The sequence below is a fragment of the Hylobates moloch genome, unplaced genomic scaffold (assembly GCF_009828535.3).
Source record: "Hylobates moloch isolate HMO894 unplaced genomic scaffold, HMol_V3 SCAFFOLD_11, whole genome shotgun sequence".
Classification (NCBI taxonomy): domain Eukaryota; kingdom Metazoa; phylum Chordata; class Mammalia; order Primates; family Hylobatidae; genus Hylobates; species Hylobates moloch.
This window is the reverse complement of record NW_026652286.1, coordinates 94,319,546-94,347,302: the sequence shown is the minus strand read 5'-3', so window position 1 is coordinate 94,347,302 and position 27,757 is coordinate 94,319,546. Positions and strand designations below refer to the sequence as shown.

The 27,757-nt window shown below is 41.3% G+C and overlaps 1 protein-coding gene across 4 annotated transcripts in view; it reads right to left on the bottom strand.

Moving 5' to 3' along the window:
- SORL1 (sortilin related receptor 1) overlaps positions 1-27,757 on the bottom strand; it is a 282,584-nt gene that overhangs the window by 96,505 nt on the left and 158,322 nt on the right. For all 4 annotated transcript variants that reach the window (XM_058446962.1, XM_032167741.2, XM_058446961.1 and 1 more), the window contains exons 7-12: positions 24,018-24,119; positions 22,794-22,963; positions 16,304-16,496; positions 14,468-14,585; positions 14,182-14,255; positions 4,372-4,460 (exon numbers count right to left, since the gene is read on the bottom strand). In XM_058446962.1, the coding sequence (XP_058302945.1) occupies positions 4,372-4,460; positions 14,182-14,255; positions 14,468-14,585; positions 16,304-16,496; positions 22,794-22,963; positions 24,018-24,119 (746 nt within the window). The remainder of the gene's footprint in view (positions 1-4,371; positions 4,461-14,181; positions 14,256-14,467; positions 14,586-16,303; positions 16,497-22,793; positions 22,964-24,017; positions 24,120-27,757) is intronic.

Sequence of the window (27,757 nt, the reverse complement as noted above, 5' to 3'; positions counted from 1 at the left end):
TTATACCTCACTATATTTCAGTGACTTGATTTTGCGAGTGTTTCCTACTGGATTGCTGTTCATCAGGAATAAGACCTCTTACTTTGCTGCCCCTGGCACCTCAAATCTTTCCTAGCACACAGAAATGGCATTATTCATAAACACTTGTTGAAGGAAGTTAAAGAAACTGCACTGCATTTTTTTTAACCCCGTTTCTCGGTTTCGTAACAGTTAAAAGGTGATAAAGACCAAGCTTGGTGGCTGACACCTGTAATCCCAACACTTAGGAAGGCAGGTGGATCACTTTGAACTCAGGAGTTCAAATGAGAACAACCTGGGCAACATGGCGAAACCTGCCTCTACCAAAAAAAAAAAAGATATAAAAATTAGCCAGGCATGGTGGCTCACACCTGTGGTCCCAGCTACTGGGAAGCTGAGATGGGAGGACTGCTTGAGTCTGGGAAGAGGAGGTTGCAGTGAGCCGAGATCGCACCAGTGCACTCCAGAAAAAAAACAAACAAACAAACAAACAAAAAATGGTGATAAGAACGCCTGCTTCTCTATTCCTCAAGGGGCAGAAAAACCACAGGGGTTAGGATAAAGCAGGGGTGGCTCTCCCGGCAACTGTACCATTGAGAGGTGCTGCAAGCAAGTGAAGACATTAACCACTGCCTCCCACATTCTGGAACGGTGGGGCTGCTTCCAGAGCCCAGGTCCAGAAAAGACAGCTACTCTGCTGAGTGGAGTCTTTTCAGGGGCTTTTCAGGATTTCCAGAGAGAAGCCCCTATGAAATTGGATATCTTAGAAAAAAAAGATGCTTTGGGGCAAGTTCAAAATATTATTACTGACTACGAATAATATCATCACGCTGACAAGCAAACCGCAGTGAAGAAACAGAAATTGATCTTATCTTCCGTGATCAAGCTGACAAACGTGTTTGAATCTTCCTCAGTCAGGGTGCAAACATGCAACAGCTCCTTCTCTGAAGAAAAAGCCACTGCTCCTATGCCTCCCGTGGGCGGGTTCACAGGAGCAGCGTGCTGAATGAATGAGTAAGTGGATCCCCAGTGCAGGTTCTTATTTACCCGTTTCAGACATGTAGACACAAGAGCAAAACAAAGTGTTCCACTTCTTGCTCTCAATTTCAATTAACAATAACAAAAGTAACAATCTCAGAGGAGACTCAAGGCAGAAGCTGAAACAAATAACAGTCAACTCCTAGATATCTGTGCTAACCAGGGAGAGAAAGACATGCATAACTTAAAAGAACATCAACCAAAAAAAAAAAGCCCTGTTTACTTGGAGCAATGCTTCAATTTCTGTCCCCACTACCACCTATTTGAGTTACTATTGCTACTTTACTTGGCCTTCCTCCCTAAAGATGGGTAAAATCAGAGCAGAAAGCCCTCTTTCAAACAACCCCCTCCTCCCAGCCTCTCTCTCTGCATCCGGCTCAGAAACATCACAGAGCCACAGTGGGCACAGGCAGCTCCCGATCAGTGCCCCACTCGCCTTTGCATCCTTGGTATCTAGCACAGCATCTGCTTCATTGTAGATGTTCAACAGTTGTCTGTGTAATTGACCTGAAATGATTCCTAACAGAAATATGCTCAAGTTCCAGCGTGGGCATTAACTCCTGTCTAATCTCTTATTCCCTCATGTGAAAACTAAGGAAAGTGGATTAGGTCATCTCTGGTGTCTCTTGGGTACCACCAGGTTGCACACATCCAGGGAGCCTCCACTCCAGGGGTTGTCATTGACATGGAGCACAATGGCAGTGGTCCCCTTGGAGCTGTGCAATTGGCACACTAGCTAGGTCTCCTCTAGTTTTACAAATCAGTTAAAAAAAAAACCATAAGCAATCTTGGATGATTAAGTATGCATGACCTATTTCAATCAAATATTTGCTAAGTGCCTGGTAACCTATATCGAGCAGAAATATTTACCTCCAAAGACCTTACTAATGAGTTGCAGAATTCAGGCGCATCATGTAAAGGTAACTAACATAAGGAGTCAGAATATGATCAATGCCAAATGAATGGGACAGCCTATACATGCTATGAGTCATAAAGGAAAAGAGATCGCTGTGATTGGGGAGGCCAAACTTAGAAGGGGCCTGAAGCCCTAGCCCAGCAACAGATACCCAGTCTTGTCAGAAGCAACCTCTCCTCTCCTCTTGTCAGAAGCACGGGTATCACAGTAAATCACCACTGTAGTTTGAGAGTATCAACTAACTTGAATATTATTTCTTGCTTTTCAGAGCAGCAGGGGAAGAAGCAAAATACCTCTGTGAACAACACACTGAGTAAATGCCAGGTGGCTACATAGATTTAGGCCAAGCTCAGGTTGTTATGTGGGACACATGCACCTGTCAATAGGAGGCTTGTATGTATTTTCATATTTTCAGATGCTTTATTTGAACTATTCAAACAGACACCTCCAAATGAAACCTATACAAATAGAGGAATGCTACAGTGTCCATAATCCCCCAAAGTCTACAACCCCCAAGTCATTTCAAAATGTCTGGGGAAGGCTTTATGATTTTCTGGCAGCAAGTTTATTTTCCTGATCATGTTTTGCTCCAGCTAGTGCAGAATGACGCTGCGTTCCCTGAGCACATATGAACCGACAGATGGTGTAAGAGGACTAGAATCACACTAACTCCTTCAGAGGAGCCAGTTTGGAATGCAAATTTAATTTTCAGAGAAGTTAAACAAGGCAAATTGAGAACTGACTCTGAAATCTGAAAGCCATACAAAGAATGAAATGTATTCCTAGGAAGCCAAACTGTGTCCCCTACGTGTGTATTACACACATAGCAGTATACCAAACACTACAATTGTTTCCTCGCCCACCTTTCAACTACAGGGTGGCATGCATCCTATTCATCTATAGATACACAGCACCTGGCACAATCGGTGCTTGCTGAACATGTGAAATGAAAATTAAATTAATGGGTATATAAATGATAGCACAAATGTGGGAAGTACTGTGCTCTGTGATGGTCTTGTCTGAGCAAACACCAATCTGAATATGAATACAAAGTGCCGCATACAAACAGGACCTCTTCGGAGTATTGCCTCTAAAGAAACAGCTAACCAGTGCTACACAGAACAGAGAACAGCCAGGTGGAATGCCAAATACCAGTACTTTGCTTCTCTCTCCTTCTCTGAGGCCAGGCTGCTCAGCACATGTCAAATTAACCACAGGGAAAAAAAACAGCTGCTAAGATCTCTTTTTCCAAACCACCCACCTCTCACTTACTGCTGGCCCCATTTCTAAGAGGAGCAAAGAAAAAGAAAGCTTTGTCCTCGCAATAAACAAGATAGTTACAGAAGCCCTCTCCAGATCCTTCACCAATCCATCTAATGGGTTCAGCTCAAACGGAGAAGTGTGGTCCAGCCATGAACTTGACCTAACATGAAGCATTCAGAAACGAGCCAAAGGTAATCAGAGGACTGGGTCTGATAAAATCAGAACATAAGGGTGTAGACGTTACAAACTCTTGACAGTTTTGCTTTTCAGAACAATGTACTGCAAAGAATGCAGGATGCAATCTAAAAACCCAAGTGCTAATCCTGTCTCTGTCACTAACAAAGGGAATGACCCTGGGCAAGTTACTTTGCCTTGCTGAGCCTGTTTTCTCATCTGTGAAATGATGCAGTTAACCCTAAACACCCCTTCCAGCTCCATGAGACCCCCCACCAACCTAATGCACCAAAAGTCAATGGCTATCAAGTTGTATGCATTCTGTAATTGTTACTCATGTATTATTATTATTATTGCTATTTATTATTAGTCATTCTATGTAATAAAAACACAAAGCAAAGAAGGACAAATTAAAGAGCCTCCACTTAATCATTTGGCCATTACTATTAATTGCCCTCTTGCTCACAATATCCCTTTGTGATAGAAAGGACAGGTTCTTATTATTCCCATTTTGGAGATAAAGAGTTTAAGTCAGGGTGGGCACAGTGGCTCACACCTGTAATCCCAGCATTTTGGGAGGATGAGGCAGGTGGATCACCTGAGGTCAGGGGTTCGAGACTAGCCTGATCAACATGGTAAAACCCCGTCTCTACTAAAAATACAAAATTTAGCCAGACGTGGTGGCATGCGCCTATAATCCCAGACTCAGGAGGCTGGGGCAGGAGAATCGCTTGAACCCAGGAGGTGGAGGTTGCAGTGAGCTGAGATCGCACCATTGCATTCTAGCCTGGGGGACAGAGCGAGACTCCATCTCAAAAAAAAAAAGTTTAACTCATATCCAGAGATCACAAATTGTGCTGTCAACAACATAGTGCTGTAGAGAGATAATCCACTTATAATCACAGATGTAAATTTCTGGGAGAAGAGTTTGATGTTAAAAGGCCTCGTCCAGAGACACTTACTTTAGCTCGTTGGTTTCCATGCCCTGGGCAATGGCCATGATGATTCCGCCGTGGTCTCCCCATGTGTAGTAGTGAGGTCCAGGAAGTGCCTGAAGAGGAAAAATCCGTGGTGACACCACTGCTGTGGAGGTAACTGTGCAGAAACCATGTACACATGCCCACAGGCATGCACACACATGCACGTAGACATAACAGCAATGACAACCACTTGAAAACATTTTTTCCATTTACAGAAGACATTGACATCCATTACCTTATCTGTTCCACACAATCCTAGGGACAGGCAGAACAAGTTCTAGTATCTCAATTTTTTTCCCAAATGAAGAAACACAGGCTTAATATTAAAATAGTAGACTGTAAACAGCAGAGGTAGGACTCAAATCCAAATCTATGACTCCCACCAACCCTTGATTAAAAATTAAGTAACTGGGGTTCCAGTTTGACTATGACTGTATTAGCCCTCTATAGCCCATCCTTCCTGCTAATTACAGCTGAAAACTCTGGACTAAAAACAACTACCAGTAGATGCTGAAAAGTAAACAAAAGCAAGCAGCTTGTGGAGATTTAAAACCTAGAGAAGCGACACACACAAGTCATGAATATCCTGGTAAAGCTTTGCCCAAAGGAAAAGTCCCAGTCATGGGGTGCACCTCAGTCTCAGTCACAGCTAAAATTGCAATAGATATTATTTCCCCCAAAGGAACCAGAGAAAGGAGCCCCTGTAGGGTAGGGAAAGTGTAGATGGAATCCCATAGAAGGGAGTGTCAAAAAAGTAAATCCCCTAATTTTGTATATGAACTTACATAAGTCGCAGCCTAACCCCTGAAGTGTACGTGCATGAAACAGACACAAACCAGTATAACAAAGGCTTAGCATACTGAACTGAGAGTTAAACTACCACACCTACAGAAAGCAAGGCAGAACTCAGGGTCAGAACCTAAACAGGCTGATTACATGCTGAAACAAAAATATCAATATCCTCCAGAAGGCTTAATTTCATGAATTTCATTCACGTGTGCAGAATACAAACCAAAATTACTTAACATACAGCATACAAACATATCCATAAGATGTGTCCAATTCTCAAGGGAAAAGATAGTCAAAAGGTGCCAATCCCAAGTGACCCATATATTGGAATTTTTTTTTAATTTTTTATTTTTTGAGACACAGTCTCATTCTGTTGCCCAGGCTGGAGTGCAGTGGTGCGATCTCAGCTCACTGCAACCTCTGCCTCCTGGGTTCAAGCGATTCTCCTGCTTCAACCTCCCAAGTAGCTGGGATTACAGGCGTGCACCACCACACTCAGTTCATTTTTATATTTTTAGTACAGACAGGATTTCACCATGTTGGTCAGGCTGGTCTCAAGCTCCTGACCTCAAGTGATCCACCTGCTTCGGCCTCCCAAAGTGCTGGGATTATAGGCATGAGCCAACATACCTGGCTGGAATTTTAAAATAGCTATTATAACCATGTCCCATGAGGGAAAGAAAAACACACGTGAAATGAATGAGAGAAAAGAATTCTCCCAGAGAAGTGGAAACAATTTTTAGAAAGAAACCAAACAAATTTTATAAATGAAAAATATAATGCCCGAAATAAGAAATTTACTGATGGGCTCAACATCAGAAAAGCAATGACAGAGGAATTAGTGAACTTCAAAATAAATACAGATCTGCAGAAATTATAGATCTATCTGTATGTTCTAGAGAACATACAAGGGGAAAAAAGATTTCAAAGAAAAAAAGATTGCCAAGGACACAGGGAACAATAACAGTAGGTCTAATATGTAACTGGAGTCCGAGAAGAACAGGAGAAAGGGATGGGAGCAGAAAAAAAATATTTGAAGAAATAATGGCTGAAAATTTCCCAAATTTGGTGAAAGATATAAATATAGATTCAAAATCAGCATCTACATAGAGAATAAACTCAAAGAAAAGCCCTCCTAGACACGTCATACCAAAACAGCTGAAAACCAATGAAAAAAAAAATCTTCAAAGCATCTAGAGAAAAATGGCATGTTACCCACAGGAGAATGATAGCTAAAGTGAAGACAGGTTTCTCATCAGAACCCACCGAAACAAGAAAACAGTAGACATCTTTAAAGTACTGGAAAAAAATTACCGTCAACCCAGAATTCTCTATCCAATAAACATATCCTTCAGGAATGAAGGTAAATAAAATAGAGATTTTCAAACGAGGGAAAAATGAGAGAATTCATAGCCAACAGATCTCGCTACAGAAAATGCTATAGGAATTTCTTTAGGCTGTAGGGAAATTTCCCATGGGTAAACAGAGATTTTTCCAGAACGAAGAGCAAGCAAGAGAAATGGTAAATATCTGGGTAAATATTTAAGTTCTTTGAAATTCATATGATAATTTAAAGTAAAAACAAACAGTGCTTTGTGGGTTTTGTAATGTGTGTTGATGTGATAAATATGAAAATAACATATAGGTGGGGGAGGAGAAAGGGACTTGCATGGTTGAAAGGGTTCTAAATTTTATGTTAAGTGCAATATCAACTCAAAGAAGACTATAAAAGATTAGATATGTATGTTGTAATCCTTAGAGAAGCCACTAGAAATACACATAGATAAGCCCTCCAAAAAATCTAAATAAAAGTAGAATACTTAATGTATCTAGATAATACAAAAGGAGAGAGGACAGAAGGAACAGAGGAATAATAAATAGGAGAAATGAAAAGAAAATAAATGAAATATTAGGCCTAAATTCAAATATATCAATAATTATATTAAATGTTAATGGCCTAAGCATTTCAGTTAAAAAGCAGAGCTTGGCAGAATGAGTAAAAAAAGCAAGACCCTACTATATGTTGTCTAGAAGAAACACTTCAAAGAACTGGGCATGGTGGCATGTGCCTTTAATTCCAACTATTTGGCAGGATCACTTGAACCCAGGAGTTTAAGACCAGCCTGGACAACACACAAGACCCAACTTCAAAAAAGAGAAAAAAAACACTTTAAATATAAAGACATAGATAGGCTGAAAGCAAATGGATGTTAAAAGATGTACTATCCAGGGCTGGGTGTGGTGTCTCACACCTGTAACCCCAGCACTTTGGGAGGCCAAGGCGGGCGGATCACTTGAGGTCAGGAGTTCAAGACCAACCTAAGCAACATGGTGAAACCCCATCTCTATTAGAAATACAAAAATCAGCCAGGTGTGGTGGTGAGCGCCTGAAATCCTCAGGAGGCTGAGGCAGGAGAATCGCTTGAACCCAGGAGGCCAAGGTTGCAGTGAGCCGGGATCATACCATTGGACTCTAGCCTGGGTGACAGAGTAAGACACCAACTCAAAAACAGATGTACTATCCAAATAGTAAACAGAAGAAGGCTACAGTAACTATTTTAATATCAGATAAAATAGATTTTAAGACAAAGGGCATTACAATAGATAGAGATAGTTCATAATGATAAAAGGGACAATTCATGAGAAAATATTATTATAAATGTGAATAGACTTAACAACAGATATTCAAAATGCATACCAAAATAAAGCAAAAATTGACAGAATGTAAAGGAGCAACAGACAATTTCAGAATCATAGTAGGAGATCTTACCATTCCTCTGTTAGGAATTTAGAGAACTAGACCCCCCAAAAATCAATATGAACACAAAAGATCTGAACAACATTATCAACCACCTTCATATAAATAATATCTACAGAACACTACCTCAAACAACTGCTTAATACATATTCCATCCCAGTGCACGTGATATATTCAACAATATAGACCACACGCTGGATCTCAAAACAAATCTCAACAAATCTAAAGGGACTGAAATCATACAAAGTGTCTTCTCTGACTATAGGAAATCAAATTAGAAATCAATAACAAGATATCTATGAAACCCCCAAATATGTGCAAATTAAATAACACTTTGCTAAGTAACTTATCATTCAGAGATAAAAATCAAGAGATATTTATGGATTGATGAAAATGTTCTGGAACTAGATAATGGTGATGATTGAATAATACTAAAAAACATATGAACAGTACACTTTAAAATGGTGAACTTTATAGTATGTGAATTATATCTCAATTGCATCTGTGTTTTATTTTTTTGAGACCTGGTCTTGCTCTGTCACCCAGGCTGGAGTGCACTGACACAATCACAGCTCACTGCAGCCTTGACCTCCTGGGTTCAAGTGAGCCTCCCACCTCAGCCTCTGGAGTAACTGGGATCACAGGTATGCCCAGCTAACTTTTTTATTTTTTGTAGAGACAAGGTTTCGCTATGGTGCCTGGGCTGGTCTTGAACTCCTGGCCTCAAGTGATCCTCCTGCCTTGGTCTTCCTAAGTGCTGGGATTACAGGCATGAGCCACTGTGTGCAGCCTATATCTCAGTTTTAAAAGGGGACATTAAATATACTCTGAACTTAAAAACACTAAAAACATATCTAAATATGTAGCATATAGCTATATTAGTATTTAACGGAAAACTTACAGCTTTAAATGCTTACATTAGAAAAGAAGATATAAAATCAATAACCCAAGGTTATATCTTAATAAGCTACAAAAAGAACAATGAAACAAATATGGGAAAAAATAATAATAAAGGAAAAAAAAGCAACAAAACAAAACAGACAATAGAAAATCAACAGAGCCAAAAGCAGATTCTTTGGAAAGATCAACAGTATTGAAACATCTAAACCACGGAAAAATAGAGAAAATACAGAAATCACCAGTATCAGGAATGAAATAATCACCAAAGATCCTAAAGACATTAAAAAGTAAAGAGAATATATCATTAATAACATAAGGCCAACAAATGTCACAACTTACGTGAAAGGACAAATTTCTTGAAACACACAACTCATCAAAATTGAAACAAAAAGAAGAAAATCTGAACAGTCTTATATCAACCAGAGAAATTAAATCTCTTATCAAAACATATTCCCAAAAAGAAAACTCAATGCCTAGACAGTTTCATTAGGGAATTACTCAAGAAAAAATAACACCAAACTTTGTCCTAAAAAAGAGAAAGAGGGGTTTACCACTCTGCTTGTTTTATGATACTAGCCAAACACTAATATCAAAACTTAAGAAAGATTTTACGGCCGGGCACGGTGGCTCACACTTGTAATCCCAGCACTTCGGGAGGCCGAAGCGGGCGGATCACAAGGTCAGGAGATCGAGACCATGGTGAAACCCCGTCTCTACTAAAAATACAAAAAATTAGCCGGGCGTGGTGGCGGGCGCCTGTAGTCCCAGCTACTCAGAGAGGCTGAGGCAGGAGAATGGCGTGACCCCGGGAGGCGGAGCTTGCACTGAGTCGAAATTGTGCCACTGCACTCCAGCCTGGGCGACAGAGCAAGACTCCGTCTCAAGAAAAAAAAAAAAAGAAAGATTTTACAAAAAAACAAATTACAGACAAGTATCTCTCACAAATAATGCAAAAATCTTTAACAAAATATTAGCAAATCAAACCTAGCTGCACATAAAAAGGATAATGCATTATGACCAAGTAGAGTTTGTCCTAGTAATTCCAGGTTGTTTTAATATTCAAGAATTAATGTAATATTTAATCATCATAGTAATAGAAAAAATCATTTTAATAAATGTAAAAATAGCATTTGACAAAATCCAGTATCTGATTATGATAAAAAAAAAATACTCAACAACTAGTAATAATAGGGAACTTCCCAAATGTTGATAAAGAAATCTAGTGCTGACACCATAATTCATGGTAAAAAGGCTGAATTGTTTCCCCCAGAGAGAGAGAACAAGGCAAGAATGCCCACTTTCACTACTTCTATTCAACACTGTATAGAGGTCCTAGCCATTGTAATTAGAAGAATGAGAGAAATCAGAAGGGAGAAAATGGAGGAAAGGAGGGAAAGAGAAGAAAGAAGGACAAGAAAGAAGAGAAAAAGGGAGAAGGGAAGAATGAGAGAACAAATAAAAGACATTAAGACCAGAAAGGAAGATATAAAACTGTCACTCTTTGCAAATGGTATGATTGCTTACATAGAATCTAAAAACCTACTAGAACTAATGAATTACCTTAGCAAGGTCACAGAATACAAGATGAATATATTAAAAAATCAATTGTATTCTTATATACTAGAGCAAAAATTAGAAAATAAAATTCCATTTATGGTAATACAAAAAAAAAATACTTAGGAATAAAGCTAATAAAAGATGTACAGGACCTCTACATTGGAAACCACAAAGTACTAGAGAAATTAAAGATGAAACGGAAAAGATACTACATTCATGGATCAGAAGACTCAATAGTATTAACATGTCAATTCTCCTCCAAATTGATTCTATAAATTCAAGGCAATTATAATAAAAATCCCAGCAGATTTCATAGAAATTGACAAGTGATCCTAAAATGTATCAGGAAATACAAAGGACCTACAATAATGAAAATAATTTTTAAAATGATCAAAGTTGAAGGAGACTTACCCTACTTGATCTCAACATTTACCATAAGGCTTTGGAAATCAAGATAATTTGGTATCAGTGAAAAGATAGACAGATTAATGGAACAGAATAAAGTCCTGAAATAGACCCAATTGGCCTAAAATTGGCCCGTATATGGCCAATTGATTTTCAAACAGGTATGAAGGCAATTCAATGGGAGAGAGAGAAGTGTTTTCAATAAATGGTGCTAAATCAATTAGATCTCCATATGGAAAAACTGAGTATCTACCCAAACATCATACAAAAGACCCGAATCCAAAATATATTTTTTAAAAAAACTCCTACAACTCAAAGAAGATAGACAACTCAGATATTAAAATTAGTTTTTAAAATTTATTTATATATTTATTGAGACAGGCTCTGATTCCATTGCCCAGGCTGGAATGCAGCGGCACAATCACAGCTCACTACATCTTCAACCACTAGGGCTCATGTGACCCTCTGACCTCAGCCTCCTAAGTAGCTAGGACTACAGGCATGCACCACCATGCCTGGCTATTTTTATTTTTTGTAGAGACGAGCTTTCCTTATCTATGTTGCCCACGGCTCCAGCAATCCTCTTACCTCAGCCATCCAAAGTGCTGGGATTATAGGCAGAGCCACTGTGCTGGACCAACCCAATTTTTTCAAAAAGACAAAAGATTTGGGCAGATACATCACAACCAGATTTTAAAATGGCCAGGGAGCACATGAAAAGAATCATTAATAATCACGCAAATGCCAATTACAACTACAATGAGATATTATCACATGCTTATTAAAATGTCTAAAATTAAAAAGACTAATCATACCAAGTGTTGGCAAAGATGTGAAGCAATTAAAATTCTCACATACTGTTTGGTGGAAATGTAAAAGGGACAATAATTTGGCAGTTCTTTAAAAAGTTAAACATATACCCACCATGCTACCCAGCTATTACATTCCTAAGTATTTACCCTAGAGAAATGAATAAAATATGTACATGAATGTTCATAACAGCTATATTTGTAATCAGCAAAACTGGAATGTTTATCAGCAGATGAAAGAATAAATAAATTATGATATATCCCTACAATGGGATACGACTAGCAAAGGAATGAACAATTGATACACGAAACAACTTGGATGAAACTAAAAATCATCGTGATGTGTGACAGAAGCCAGGCAAAAAGAGTATACACTGTGTGAGTCCACTTATCAAAATTCTAGAAAATGCCAATGAATAACAGAAGCAGACAAGGACAAGACTGGAGAGTGGGATGGATTACCGAGGGGAACAAAGATACCTCGGGGAGGGTGATGGAAATGTTTGTTATCTTAATTAATTAATTCTGATCAAACTGTACACTTTAAATATGTGCAGTGTACCATCCCCTTATCTGCTTCAATAAATTTGTTAAAGAAAAAAGCTAAAAGTAAAAGAAATAAAAATTATTTAAAAAAGAAAAAAGCACAAAAAAGGAATTCTGAGGATCAGAGAATTTGCAGATGGAAACGTTTGTTATCTTAATTGTGGTGACCATAATTAATTCTGATCAAACTGTACACTTTAAATATGTGCAGTGTACTGTGCCTTCATCTGCTTCAATAAAGTTGATAAAGAAAAAAGCTAAAAATAAAAGAAATAAAAATTATTTAAAAAAGAAAAAAAACACAAAAAAAGGAATTCTGAGGATCAGAGAATTTGCACAACTAATTAGGAGGAAAAAGTAAACCAGAATTACAGTCATCAGTGCTCCAGGCAGCATTCTGTCCACTACAGCCTCTTCCTCTGCCACCACCTGCTCCCGCACACAGCCCAGATTGTCCCTCTAAAGTGAAGGCTGCCCATAGGGACTCAGATGCCCACTCACACAGATAAACTCACAATCTTTTCATCCCCAAGTTAGTTTTCTGCTATGTCCCAAAATAAGGTCTCTTATGCACTGGTTGCTTCTTGGCAGGCACAAGGCGCATGTGGAGGGAGGCACTGACAGCTGCCCCGGTAATCACCAGACGATACCACTTCACTGGAGGAGGAACAAGACACTGCTTTCTACCCAGAAGGAAATCACTTGCAGATGTGCAAATCCCAGATTACACCAACAGCAGAAGGCACAAACAAACCACAGGCCTATTCACAGAGAAGAGGATACCCCATTTCAAAGGCAGCGTCCAGCTCCACGAAAGGAGAAAGCAGCTGCTTAATCTTCCCTTGGGAGCTGGACAAGGACAACCTGAAAATTCCCATTCAAACTGTCTGCACTCTGACTACAATGGCCTTAACAACCTGCCTCATCTGAACACATATTTGTGTTCGCCACATACGGTACACAGTGTCTGAGCCTCATCTCTCTCCTCGGGAGGGATGGGAAGCCCTGCCACAGTGAGAGAAGGCTTGTGACAGGCCTCTGTGAACTGCAAGGTGCCAAATGAATGTTGGTGTTTTTATTACTGCTTTACATATTACCTATTCAAATATCAAGGTGAGCATGGTGCATTCCCACTAAAGCACCATGTGGATGGGAACTATGTCTGCTAGCTGTTCTGAGAACTCCACATCACTCCTGACGTGCTGCTCCGGCTGCCCAGCCTGCGGGGCTGCCCAATGACAAGTTGCTCATCCTGTCAAGTGATCTGTTGGGTTTCACCCTGGTGGCTCCTGGCATAATTAGAGGGTCACCCCTGAAAGCAACCCCTACAGAACGAGACCAAATGCACTTCCTTGGCCTTCATCAATGGGAGGCTGGCAACAACTTTTTTTTTTTTTTTTTTTTTTTACAAGTTTGGAAATTCTCTAATGCCCAAAGATGAAGATGAATTAGCATTTTGGAACTAGGGAACTAGCCCTGTCTTAGGAATTGGTGTAATCAGAATCGATATTAGTTATACAACCTTAAGGCAAAAACAGAGTCTACTTCCATAGCACAGAATGAGATGAAAGTGCCTATACAACATAGCCCAGCAAGGACAGGCTTCATTTCAACTTCAATAATATACAAAATAGGAATAATAATAGCCGGTTTCAGGGCTGATACCACCATGTTATAATTTGCTGATGCATGCAGCATATAGGCCGTGAGCCCCCACTCCATGCCAGGCACTCTTAGGTCCTAAGGATAAAGAAGTCACTAAAACAGACATTGTCTTTGCCCTCATAGAACTCATAATCTTAGAACGTTTAGTAAAATTCACACATTTGCAAAGGTCTGTTTTTAATTTAAAGTAACTGTGGATATAAATCAGTGGCTTCAGGTACCTTTCTTTACTTTATAGTTATATCTGGCATTACTGGTCTCTGCCATGGACCATTTGTGTCCCTGAAATGCCAAGGCACAGTCTACATTCTCACACAAACGGGGACCAGGGTGGAGGGGAGGGGATTGGGGGAGGGGGCTGACCTCTCGCCACCTGGCTCCAGCACTGCTAGAGATGTACACGTTTGTCTTGCTAGCCAAGTTCTTTCCCACTGAGCCTAAAATGCAAGAGAAATAATTATTTTTAATTTCAAGAATATGTCAGATAATCACCTTGCCCAGCCAGAAATTCTGAGTAGCATCTAGCAACTAAGAATGCCTTCAAACTACGAAGAGTGGTTACTGCTGGAGACGTGGGTGATCGCTCTGCATTTGGCTGCATATCACCAGACAGCTGAACCCCTCGTGAGAACAGGCAAGGCACACTTACCAGTGGCGATGATGAGGCCTGGAGCTGACTCCTTGGACAGGATGGGCATTCTCCGGAGCTGGAGGTTGAGGAGCTGACTGAGGCGCTGAGCCAGATGAAGGGAACAGCCCTGGGAAAGCTATACAACCAAAGTTTCAGGCAGTGTCAGCACATGATACCATGCCTAGCGTTCCCTGTGAACCCTGTGGCCTGTGTGAGGGCACTGCAGCTGACATGGGGGGCAAGGAGGCCTGGCCCAGGGGAAACCAGACTCACAGCCCAGCTGTCCCCACACCCCCCAGACAGAGAGGATCATCCGAACCCACATAAATGTCCCATGGAAGAAGAGAACAATTACAACTTAGAAAGGCCTTCTGAGACTCTCAGGGAATAACAATTAGAAATCAGTGTCAACTCAAGTAGATGGGAAAGTCATCATCTCATCCTATCACTCAGAGATCCTCTCAAGTGACTCAGAACTAAAGAGAAATGAAATGATTTTGTCATATTCACTTTCTAAGTCACAGACATATTTCAAATATGATTCCAGCAATTCTGTCATAAGAAAGACCAAGAATCAGAAGTCATAAGTCTCATGAATAAGCTCCCCTGATGTACAGTATCAACGAGATATAAAAAGCAAAGGATTAGCATTAAATTTTTTCCTATGTATTTTACATTTGCACAAAGGTGTAGGTATACAGGGCAAGGCTTCAAGTGATTCAATCTGGCCTCCATCACTCATGTCCAGATTTTCACAGCTCTGCAAGCAATTAGGACAACGCCTTTTGCCATATGGTCACACTGAGTTCTCCAGGTCAGAAAAAGCTTGTTCAATGTTACTCAGATGTGGCCAGGGTTCTGCACAGGAGGACTATGTGCTTATGTGGTTATGGTCAGGTAAAAATGGTAGCAAGGTTTGCTGGATTATTTGCTACTTATTTTTGTCACAAAAGGATCTCTAACAAGTACCTATCTTGCTAGAGTCTCAGTTTGACCAATGAAAACTGGAACAAATCAGGCTGGGTCTCAAAGAAATATTTATTTGCTCACTCCTCTTTCTGACTCATGCTTCTCTGCCTGCAAGGAAGTATATTCTTGAAGAGTTTCTGTATTCTCAGGTAATCAGACTTATCCATTTCCTATACATTCCTTCCACCACATAAACTCAGAAGAAGAAACTGAAAGCTGATGAACTGTCCTACAGTTCATAAATAAACTGATCAGTCAAGGAAACAAAAAGCTGAATTTGAATGATACCATTAATTCAATTTAACTAAAGCTCAAAAACACCCAAGCCCCAACCACCCCAGGATCTCACCAAGCTGCTGCAGAAGACACTACTGAGGGAAGAGGAAGCACCCAGATATTTGTCTATATCTATTTATAGGCTGCCTCTTTCCAAAATTAGATTTGATGTGGTAAGCCAAGACCCATTGCCAAATAGAGAAGAAAAACCAAGAAGTAAATTCTAAGGTAAGAGTCTCCAAAACAATTTTCCCAAGGGCCACAGATACATTATATAGGGGAGTGTCCACATAGCCCACCATGGACAAACAAAATTCAAAAATCCAAAAGACCAAGTAATGGTCTAAGTAAACAAGTAGTACTAAAAATGAATACTACTTTTTTTTTTTTTTTTCTGAGTTGCTTCTGCCCAGAAGTGGTAGCAAGACCTTGGAGCAGAGTTTGGAAACTGCAAGTGTAGCAACACAAATAAAAGTCTGCTCCATGTGATATTAATAGAATACTATGTGATCTTGTATTTTTTCAATAAATACTAGACATAGGAAACTACCACAGAGCAGGGCTCTTTCCCTTATATTAAAAAGCAAAAGAAGATTAAAGCATCAATACCTCACAATTGATTTTCTCTCCATATCCTGTGAAGGCTGGAGCCTGAAGAAATTCCCAGGTTCCCCCTTTGTCAAAGGTGATGACCGATCTCATGTTCTCCTCATTCATAGAACCATTAATCAGAGTAGCAATGTAGACTCCTTGCAATCCTTCCACTCGGTGGAAGTCAGCAAATGGCTCATTTGCAAAATACCTACAATATGAAAATAAACAGCTATGAACCTGAATTAGTATTTGCTTGTTATTGTAAATAACATAAAATTTGACCATTTAAAAGTATACAATTTTGTGGCACTAAGCACATTCACAATGTTGTGCAACTATCATTACTATCTAGTTCCAGAACATTTCATCATTCCAAAAGGAAACCTCATACCCACTGGCAGTCACTCTCCATTTCCTCTTCCCTTCCCAAGCCCTGGAAACCACTCATCTGCTCCACGTGTTTATGAATTGGCCTATCTAGATATTTCATATAAATGGAATCTGCAATATGTGGTCTTTTGTATCTGGTTACTTTCACTTAGCATAATGCTTTCAAGGTTCATCCATGTTATAGCACATTGTTAGTACTTCATTCCTTTTTTTTTTTTTTTTTGGAGGCAGAGTCTTACTGCTGCCCAGGCAGGAGTGCAGTGGTGCAATCACGGCTCACTGCAGCCTCGACCTCTCAGACTCAGATGATCCTCAATGATCCTCCCACCTCAGCCTCCCAAGTAGCTGGGACTACAGGTGTGTGCCACTATGCCCAGCTAATTTTTTTTTTTATTTTTTGGTAGAGATGGGGTTTCGCCATGTTGCCAAGGCTGGTCTTGAACTCCTTAGCTCAAGTGATCCACCTGCCTTGGCCTCCCAAAGTGTTGAGACCACAGGCATGAGCCACCATGTCCAGCCAGATAATTTGCTATTTTAAAAAATCTGTTTCTTTTCAACTTTTAGGGCTAAAAGGCTTATCTGATCAACAATTCCTAATAGGGGGTTTAGAATGATGAATATAACATACAAAAGTTGACGTAAGAGTCACATCTATTACATCACGAACAAAATTGACTCCAAATCCTCCAGTGAACCTTCAAAAACAGAAATCATTAAATCAGACCTCCAAGACACTAATAACAATGCTGAGGTTTAAAATTCAACTCAATCTGTAGGAACCTAGCTCAGGGTTACATAGCCCCTCTCCAGGTACTTACAACCTAATTATCCAACACCCTGATCACATAGAAGCCCGCAGGGTTTTCTGTCAGGAAGCTCAGCAGAACCTGTCGATTCTTTCCTAAAGAAACTGTACATACAGCAAGGATGGCTCTAGAAGGCTTGGGGTTATATTCTTAAGAGAATAGGGGCTTCCCAGGCTTTATCTACTATGCTGATACCCTGATGCCACAGGAAAGTGGTTTTGCACTAAAATGATACACGCATTACAAATAGAGCAGATCTCTGAGAAATTGTAACCAGGGTTCATACGTGGCTGTTAAGACTGGAACCTTAGCCAGGCGCAGTGGCTCACGCCTGTAATCCCGGCACTTTGGGAGGCTGAAGCGGGTGGATCACAAGGTCGAGAGATTGAAACCATCCTGGCCAACATAGTGAAACCCCGACTCTATTAAAAATACAAAAATTAGCTGGGCATGGTGGCACGTGCCTGTAGTCCCAGCTACTCGGGAGGCTGAGGCAGGAGAATCGCTTGAACCCAGGAGGCGGAGGTTGCAGTGAGCTGAGATCGTGCCACTGCAGTCCAGCCTGGTGACAGAGCGAGACTCCAACTCAAAAAAAAAAAAAAAAACAGAAAAAAGACTGGAAGCTTGCCCTTTATTTCAGGGGTTCTAAGCCACCATCTACACAATAAAGCCAAGAAACGCTGCCCTCCATCATCCATCTCCACACACTCTCTTCAGCGGGATGACTGCCCTGCCACCTCAGACAGAAAGACCCAAACAACAACCTCTGAGGCAGGAGAAGGAACACTAGGAGCCCCACCAAAGCTGCTTCAGGCTGAGGGACTGAGCAGAGTGCTGAATGAAATGCTGGAGTTGAGACCAAATTCTCTGACATGTGGTTTCCTTAGGTCTAGTTCAGCTGTTTTTCAGGGGCTTCCTTAGGAACCAGCTGAAGGTCTCTGTTCCTCCTTCTCTGTTGACCTCTGCTCTACCTCTCTGGGGGTTATCATCATAAACTGTCATCCCACCGGTTATGGGCTTCTTCTATATATCTGGGAGGCCTGAGTTTCTCTCATTTAGACCATCCCTGTTTCTTTCCCGAGTCGGATTCCTGGAGTTTTATCTTTTACTTCTAAGCAGAAGCCTGCCTTCCTGTATCTCACATGCTCCTCCACCAGAAGTCCCGGCCCATCCTTTCCTTTCCCCCACTTGACCTGCCCTGCAACAATTTGCCCCACCCTAAGTACTTTCTCTGAGAGTCCACTTTCTTCCATTTTCTCCTCACTGGCCCTCCCTAGGGGACTTCTCCCCTTCTTCCCAGAGTGCCCCGGGCCAAGGCTTACCAGGAAGCTCAGCAGGTCCCCTATAGCCCCACTCAGTGCAGAATCCACGCCCTGGCAATACCCCCACCAACTGGGCCTGTGGCCCTCCCTAAGGTGACCCGCGGGCCTGACATTTCCTCAGCACATTAGTTCCTCAAAGCATCCAACATCTAGCTAGTGCTTTCCATGAGACTCCCACCGGGCACATCCCACCAGGGCGAGGGTCATTCCCTAGAAAGAGCTCTTTCTCCATTTCTCTAAGTAAATCAGAAGCAGTTCTCAGGCACCATTCTCTCCTATTCAGTTCAAAGACTTGCTCATTTCACATACCAGTTTACTCTAAACCAGCCTGTTCACATGATGTGCTAATTCATCTTTATCTCATTTCATCTGGCTGAGATTGAGATGCAGATGACAAAACGTCACTCAACTGAGTGTAACAGAACCTCTCTAGTCCTCAGACAAAATCTGAGAAGAAGGAGAAAACTGAGTGGGACATTAGTCTATGACTCTTGATGTGAATCTATTTCCAGTTTCTTCACTGGACTGTGCGCTCAGGCAAGGAGGGGAGGCCTTCATAACTCTGTAAAGGGCCATCACTCTGGCTTCTGGCTCATACTTTTGCCCAGCATGAAACATTCACCCTGACAAATGAGGAAGACAAGAAAATATTTAGCAAGCTGTGACTTTTCCATTCCATAGCCAGGGGCTTTCAATGGTGAAAAGAGAAAAAGTCAGTGGAAGGTCTGAGGGATAGTGATTCACTATTTTAGTTATTTAAAAAAGGAGAATATTATTCACCCATTAAAATGAATGAGGCACTGATATATGGTACTCACAGATGAACCTTGAAAACATTATGCTAAGTGAAAGAAGCCAGACACAGAAGGTCACATATTATTGTATGGTTCCATTTATATGAAACATCCTGTAAAATAGGGAAAAATCCACAGACACAGAAATCAGACTGACGGCTACCAGGGGTTGGGAGAAGGGGATGGTGGAGAGAAGCGGCTTAATGGGCATGGGGTTTTCTTTTGGAGAAATGAGAAGGCCATGAAATTAAACAGAGGTGGCAGTGGCACAACACTGTAAATGTACTGAATGCCACTGAATTGCCCACTTTAAAACGATTAAGCTGATGTTATATACATTTCACCTCAATAGATTTTTTTTTTTTTTTTTTTTTTGAGACGGAGTCTCACTCTGTCTGGAGTGCAGTAGCACGATCTCGGCTCACTGCATCCTCTGCCTCCCGGGTTCAAGCGTTTCTCCTGCCTCAGCCTCGCTCTTTCGCCCAGCCCGGAGTGCAGTGGCACAATCTCGGCTCACTGCAAGCTCCGCCTCCTGGGTTCACGCCATTCTCCTGCCTCAGCCCCCCGAGTAGCTGGGACTACAGGTGCCCGCCACTGCGCCCGGCTAATTTTTTGTATTTTTAGTAGAGATGGGGTTTCACCATGTTAACCAGGATGGTCTCAATCTCCTGACCTTGTGATCCGCCCGCCTCGGCCTCCTAAAGTGCTGGGATTACAGGCGTGAGCCACCATGCCCGGCCAATAAATAATTTTTTCAATAAAAAACGACAAGAACCAAACTGAAGGAGGTAGGATCTGCCACTGAGCAAACCAGGACAAGCTGAGCATCAAAATGAATCATGGCAGGAATGGTTTATAACACATTAAATAATAATTAATCCATGAGTCTGTGTCAGGGGAGGAAAGGAATAAAAGATAATAGCACCTCCAAAAGAGAAGAAACAGGAGCGGAAAAGCACTATCAGAGACCAGGTAGAAAGCTGGGCACGTGGATATCCAATAGGCCTCTCCAACCAGGTAAGTCCCAAACCAAGCTGGTGATCTCCCCCCAATATTGCCCCTGCCCCAGCTCTCCCTGACTCCCTGTGTGGCCATCTCTTTACAGGCAGCTCGGGTGAAGCAGTAGCAGTCCCCTGGCTCCTCCTTCTTTCGTACCCCTTGTCCCATCTATTAACAAATCCCATTGGCTCTACTTTCAAAATATATTTAGGGTCTGACCATTTCCAGCATCTCTAGTGTGACCACCCTGGGTCCAACCAACATCCATCCCTAATGGCCTGTATCTCTGCAATACTTTCACAACTAGTCTTCCTGTTCCCACCTTTGTCCCCTACAGTAGTCACAGTGGCCAAATTCCCACACAGCATTGAGGATAACTCCTGTAAAAGATAAGCCACATGAGTGCTCACTTCTAATTATTTATAACACTATCCATTTATGTTTTATATTCTTTTCATTATATAATGCAATTCACAGATTTTAGTGGAAACAAATTAAAAGGTTAAATCAGATCATGTCCATCTCCTGGTCTAAACCTTCCATCTCATTTAGAAGGAAAAGACAGGATTGAGTGTGGTGGCTCATACCTGTAATCCCAGCACTCTGGGAGTCCAAGGTGGGCAGATCACTTGAGGTCAGGAGTTTGAGATCAGCCTGGCCAACATGGTGCTGTCTCTACTAAAAATATAAAAATTAGCCTGGCCTGGTGGTGCACACCTGTAATCCCAGCTACTTTTGAGGCTGAGGCAGGAGAATCGCTTGAACCCGGGAAGCGGCAGTTGCAGTGACCCAAGATCGCGCCACTGCACTCCAGCCTGGGCGACAGAGCAAGACTCTATCTCAAGAACAAACAAACAAAAAAAACAACAACAAAAAAGAAAAAAACAAAGTTCTTCACAAGCCCCTGAAGGCCCTATAGGATCTGAGCCCTGCTCTCTTAGGTCCTGTTTCTTCCTTCTCTCTCCCTCTCTGCAGCCCTTCCAGCCACCCTGGCCTCCTCCCTGCTCCTAAAACACCAGTGCAGTCCAGCCTCAGAGTCACTGTGCTTCCTGTCTGCCCTGCTTGCAGTGCTACTCACCCAGGGGTCTGCCTGGCTCCTTCCTTCATGTAATTCAGGCACCTGCTTAAATATCCCCCTCCTGAAGCAGCCAATAGAATAAAAGAACACCCTTGCAAATCCCCATCCCCGATCTTGCTTTATTTTTCTTTTCAACATGTAACCAGGCAGATCACATATCTGCTTATATTCTATCTTCCCCAACTAGAATATAAACTCCATAGAAGAGGGACTTTGTTCTGGTATTTTATTGCTTCATATATTACTTTGTGGCTATACCTAGAACACTGTCTGGCAGAGAGCAGCAGCATACTTGTGAATAAATTGACAATGGAATGAATTTCCCAGAAACAGTGGGCACAGGGGCACGCCCTCAGACCTGGTTGTCATGGCCAGAGCCAGATCCCAACCCAGACCAGTCAGCTTCACACAGGAGACTCTTTCCAAGAGCAGAGGGGACTCTAACCACAGCCACACAGGTCACACAAGTCTGGTTGTCAAATGACAAATCAGAATAAATGGCCCTGAACGGATCTTAAAAACCAATTCAACCCACCCAAACCCCCAACTCCTCCACCACCCCTTGATGGGTGTGGTGCTCAGAGTTTGCCCACTGCTGGACTGCAAAACAGCTCTAAACACATGATTTATGGATAAAGGATCAATGATGTTGGTGCCTTTCTTTACAAAACACCATGCAATTATCTCTCAAAAAAAAAGAGTAATGACATCAATTAACCTGATCCACTGGCCGCATATGCCAGCTCTCACTGACTTGATATTTACCAAGTACTGTTTTTCACTGTTCAGAAACCACAAAACCAGAAAACTGAACAAAAGGAGCTCAAGGGAGTGATTAACACAGTAGCTCTGACCCTAAATGTTACCTAGAGCTGTAGTTCCCAGACTTGGCTGCACATAAGAATCACCTAGGGCGCTTCTTAAAATCCTCATAAGCTGGCCACACCCCAATCCCATCCCATGGTAATCTCTGGGCACATAAGCCAGGCATTGGGTTTCCGAAAGCTCCCCGGGTGTATCCACATGGGCAGCTAATGTTGAAAACCACAGAACCAGAGAGAAGCTCATGGTTGTGTTGGCCTAAGAAGGCAGGAGAAGGACTCACAGTCTCCTTACCTCACCAAGGTGTCACTGCCGGCGCCTCCTGGGCTGTAATAGAGCACGTTCTCCAAGGACAGGGAAAACTTCAGCCCCTCTGCCTCTGAGATGTATAAATTGGTGCGGTTGTTACTGTGGCTGACACACACAAACACCTGGTCCTCGGAGGCATCTGCGATGTAATATTCCTTTGGAATCAAAAGTCAAAAAAGACACGTCAAAAAACAAAAGTGCCCTGTGGGCTTTTTCTATACACACGGAAGCAATGACTTTCAAATGTCCTAGTGACGAATGTTGGCCTAAAGCCCATGAGAAGCTCCCTAACCTTGGCAAAGAAGCTTTGGCGACTTTCCTTTTGGAAAACCTGAGGCAGATCTGCAGCTTAGCGAGCCCCTTACTGGCAAATGGGGCACAAAATAATGGGCCACTGCACTGCACAAATGACCTACAAACCTCTTTCCATTAGTGATGTCTCCCTCATTTTCCCATGAGACCTTTCGTTCGTACAAAGTACAATACGGATTAATGCACTTCCCTTTATTTTTCCTAAGGTGACCAAAGGAAGGCAGAATCCATAGAAACTAGCAAAGAACTGGCAAGACTGTTCTCCATATGATCCCATTTGTTTGGTGGAAGGTAAGTAAGTGAGCTACTTACCTTTCACCAAACCACCTGCCAATGTCAAGACGTTCCCCTGTGACCACCTCCCTGTGGCAACTCCTCTAATGACCCCATCCCATGCAGACTTTTCCTATCCATCTTCATGTTATAAAGCCGCATATTTAAGCATTTGCTTATGTCTGGTTTCTTCTGCTACTCAGTCCTTAGTCTCTCCAACCTGTTTCTAAAAGGTGGGACCCAAATCCTATCCTCTGTTGGAACTCGCCCCCTGCAAGCAATACAGGAGGTACTTAATAAGAAAAAAAAAAAAATCCTATCATGCACAAACTTCCCATTGCTTTAGTACTGGCACATTGCTCAGATGGCACTGACTGTGGCTCCAACCTCTCTCTGCCGGTGCTGCTCCACGTAAAGCAAACTAAGTCTCTCCTTCAGCTCTGCTTCAGTGAAGTGGGAAATGCAGACCACGATGCCCAAAGCACAACTGCTCTCTCTAGAGACCTGACTTCAGGGAGGTCATAAAATAACCCACTCCAGCAGGCCATCCCCACAACACCCTTCCTCTGACCTCTGCATAAAGACAATGATACTTCTTCCCATCCTCAAGCAGACCCCACTCACATTAATAGGATGTCTTGTGACAAACTGTGCTGCTTGCATGGGCTTCCGGCCAAAGGAGACCCAGAGCTGGACAGAAGACTGCTGTTGACTGCCCAAGAGATGCTGCCAAGGAAGAGGAGAAAAAAAAATTAGTAGTGCCATATTACAGTCATTCAAAAGCAGCAAAAATAAAAATAGAAGAGTCAGATTTTTCCAGTTCTATTGGAAACACAAAATAGAGACCGTGATTGCAAATTCATATTTTTGCAATGTCTGCCATCATTGGGCAGCCTGGGTTGTACTGCTTCATCTTAGATACCCGGTCTGCAACAGACACTAGATACTCCGTGGATATTAGATAAGGAAGGAAATGGTATGATGGTAGAACTTGGACTACAGGAGGTTTTGGAGGCTGCCAACACTTCAGCAGAGTAAGAGATAGAAAGAGGATTGTGTGATGAGGCTGAAAAAACAGGCAGGGAGGAGCCTACAGCCCCCAAACCACTAATGGATGAGATCAGCCACACACCATGCACACAAAACATGTTCTTTTCTTCTTTCTACTCCTATTTTTAGATTACAAGGATGCTCCAGTCACAAGGTTTTAATTTGCACCAAGACTTGAGAGAATCTTCATTGTATTCTGGTTTTCCATCTCTGAATAATCTCATTGAGGAAGGTCTTTTGCTAGAATACATATTCATTGGTAGAGTATTCAACATGATGTCAACCACATCACATTGCGTTTTAGAGATTTTTAAGTCACAGCAAGAATCTTGTAAATGTGTATAAAAAACATTAGATTAAGAGCTAGCTCTACCAACTGAGAAAATGACAGAAATCTCTCTAGCTTTCAGTTTATTCATCTACAAAAGGAGAAGCTTATTTGGATCAAGACTTCCCTGTAGATGGGTTTAAGTGGTCCAGCAACCCTGTAAACATACATGCAAAATTTTTTATATACACTCATTTATTTTGCTATGGAGGCTCCATACGTTTTATCAGATTCTCAAGAAAGTCCACAACTCAAAAATGGATAAGAACTGTTAAAAAGACTCTATGTGGTTTCTGCCAGCTCTAAAAGAACATGGCCAGAAGCTGAAGGCAAATGTTGCATATCTATCAGGAAAGACACAGGGAGGCATACCCTCATGTGGACATAATCATAGCAATGACTATTAAACGTATTGAGATGTTGGGATTCCCAGCCAGAGGGGTTACTTCGGCTTCACTTATCCTTGACTAGGTTGCTGTTTATTATAGATATTAACTTCCTATAGAGTAAGGAACATACTCATTTATTTTATCTGTAATATAACAACTCAGTACCCTGTGCTCATACATGCCCCATAAATACTGTGAGGACCCAGGTGATAAAGACAAAGTTACTTTTAATCCATTTGGGCAGCAGACATTCAAACCACCACTGAACAGATGGTCAAAAGTAGTTTGTTTTAAAGAAATCAGGTAGAGAGGTACAAAAGACTGCCCACCAAAATGGAAACCTGAAAACCATATTAATAGCTTGTACTAAACATGGGGCCGTAGGAAATGATGGATCTATTAAAAATGTAAAAGCATATTAACTGAATGAGAAAACAATTCCCAGCAAAATTGTTACATATAAATTCCAAAAGCCCTCATTAAGTTGATAAAATGTCATGGCTATGTCAGATGATTAGTTTAAGTCAGCCTATATACATACATTTTTGTGAATATATAGAGGAACATATCGATGAAATACACATTTTTATGCTTTGTTTTTTACTACTTCCAACTGTGAGTATAACTTTAAAAAGAGTGATTTCTCAATAACACCCAGGCCCATCATCAGTTAAAAATACTTAACGATTGCTGCTGGGAGGCCTGAGTATTAAGAATATATTTCATAGGTCAGTCTTACCTCATAAATGCAAAAATCACAGAATACTACAATCATCAAAAAAAATCTCAAAATGCATTGATCCCACTACCTTCTTGGAGAATTATTCCTAAACTTGGACAATTCAGGTTCATTCTTAATGGATTTTTAAAGAGTTATTGTATTGTTTTACTGCCACCAAGAAATATATTAACAATTAAACTACGGCATACTAGTGATTATAAGATGTATTGTAAGGCTCTGAGATTTTTCTTAATAAACCATAGGTTTTGGGTTGGTTTGTTTTTTATCACTATTACTATAAAAGCAAAGCATACTCATGGAAAACATCCAACAGCACAGATCGGTATAAGGTAAATGCAGAAGCTCTGCTCTGACCTCCACATCCCTCCTCCCACTGTACCCTGCAGAGTGCCCCTTGGCTAACAGCTCTTGAGCATCCTTTCAGAAATGTACTGTGCCACCACACGCAAGCATACGTACATAGTGACAGACACTGCTACACCTACCCCCAACACCCATTATCCCTTTCCTCCCGAGCAGTGGGAACCTGACACCACCCAGAATAAACAACTGCACTTCTCTACCATTTTTGCAGCTATGGGTAGTCACGTGACTAAGCACTAGCCAATGAGATAAAAACAGAAGTTTTGTGCTGGATTTCTAAGAAGGCTGCTTAAACAGACGGAATTGGTGGGAAGAGGTCCTATTTGCTGTCTTTCCTTATTCTTCTTAATTGCAATAAGGACTTGAAGGCTAGTGTGGATGTCTTGAACCATGAGGTAATGTTGAGAATGGAAATCACCAGTCAGGATGGTAGAACGTTAAGACAGAAACCTGGGTCCCCGAGAACATCAGGACACCAACATACCAGCCCGAGACAGCCTACCTCCAGGCAGCAAGAGGGAGAAAACTAAACTCCTGACTTGGTTAAGCAATTTTTATTTCTAGTCTATTACCAGCAACCTAATATATTTCTAAACTGACACAGGCAATTTAATTTTTCACATATAATTTGGATCATGATATAAATGCTGTTGTATTACTTAACTTTTCCATTAACAGTGTATCTTACTGTCCCACAATTTAAAATTTTATCATTGGCCATGTATATTAGACATCTTTCCACTTAACAGATACTGGTGGGCATTTTAGTTATTTCTAAGAACATTCTTAAACACACACACACATATATATATGCATGTATTTATTACGTTTTCAGAACTGCGCAATACCATTGGTAGGATGCATTCTTAGAAGAATTATTAAGTCAAAATTTGTATTTTTGATAGCTATCATGAAATGGCCCTCCTGAAAGGTTGTACCAACTAATACATCCACAAACACACATACTTCATCAACTACTAGGAATGATTTAAATATTTGAATCTAATTCAATCTTATAAAGTCTGAGAATTTATAAGAAGATTTTTTTTAATTTTGTGTTTTCATTTCTAATAATTAAACATAAATTCTGCTGGGCGCAGTGGCTCATGCCTGTAATCCCAGCACTTTGGGAGGCCAAGGTGGGCAGATCACGAGGTCAAGAGATCAAGACCATCCTGGCCAACATGGTGAAACCCCTTCTCTACTAAAAACAGAAAAATTAGCTAGGCATGGTAGAGTATGCCTGTAATCCCAGCTACTCGGGAGGCTGAGACAGGAGAATCACCTGAACCTGGGAGGCGGAGAGTGCAGTGAGCCGAGATCATGGCACTACACTCCAGCCTGGCAACAGAGCAAGGCTCCATCTCAGAAAAAAATAAATAATTAAATAAATAAATTCATCTAGGTATCTGAATAACCTGAATTTCCATTTATATTTGAGATTGTGTTAAGAGCAAAAAGAAATGGACGATCAAGGAGAAAAGAGGAGAAA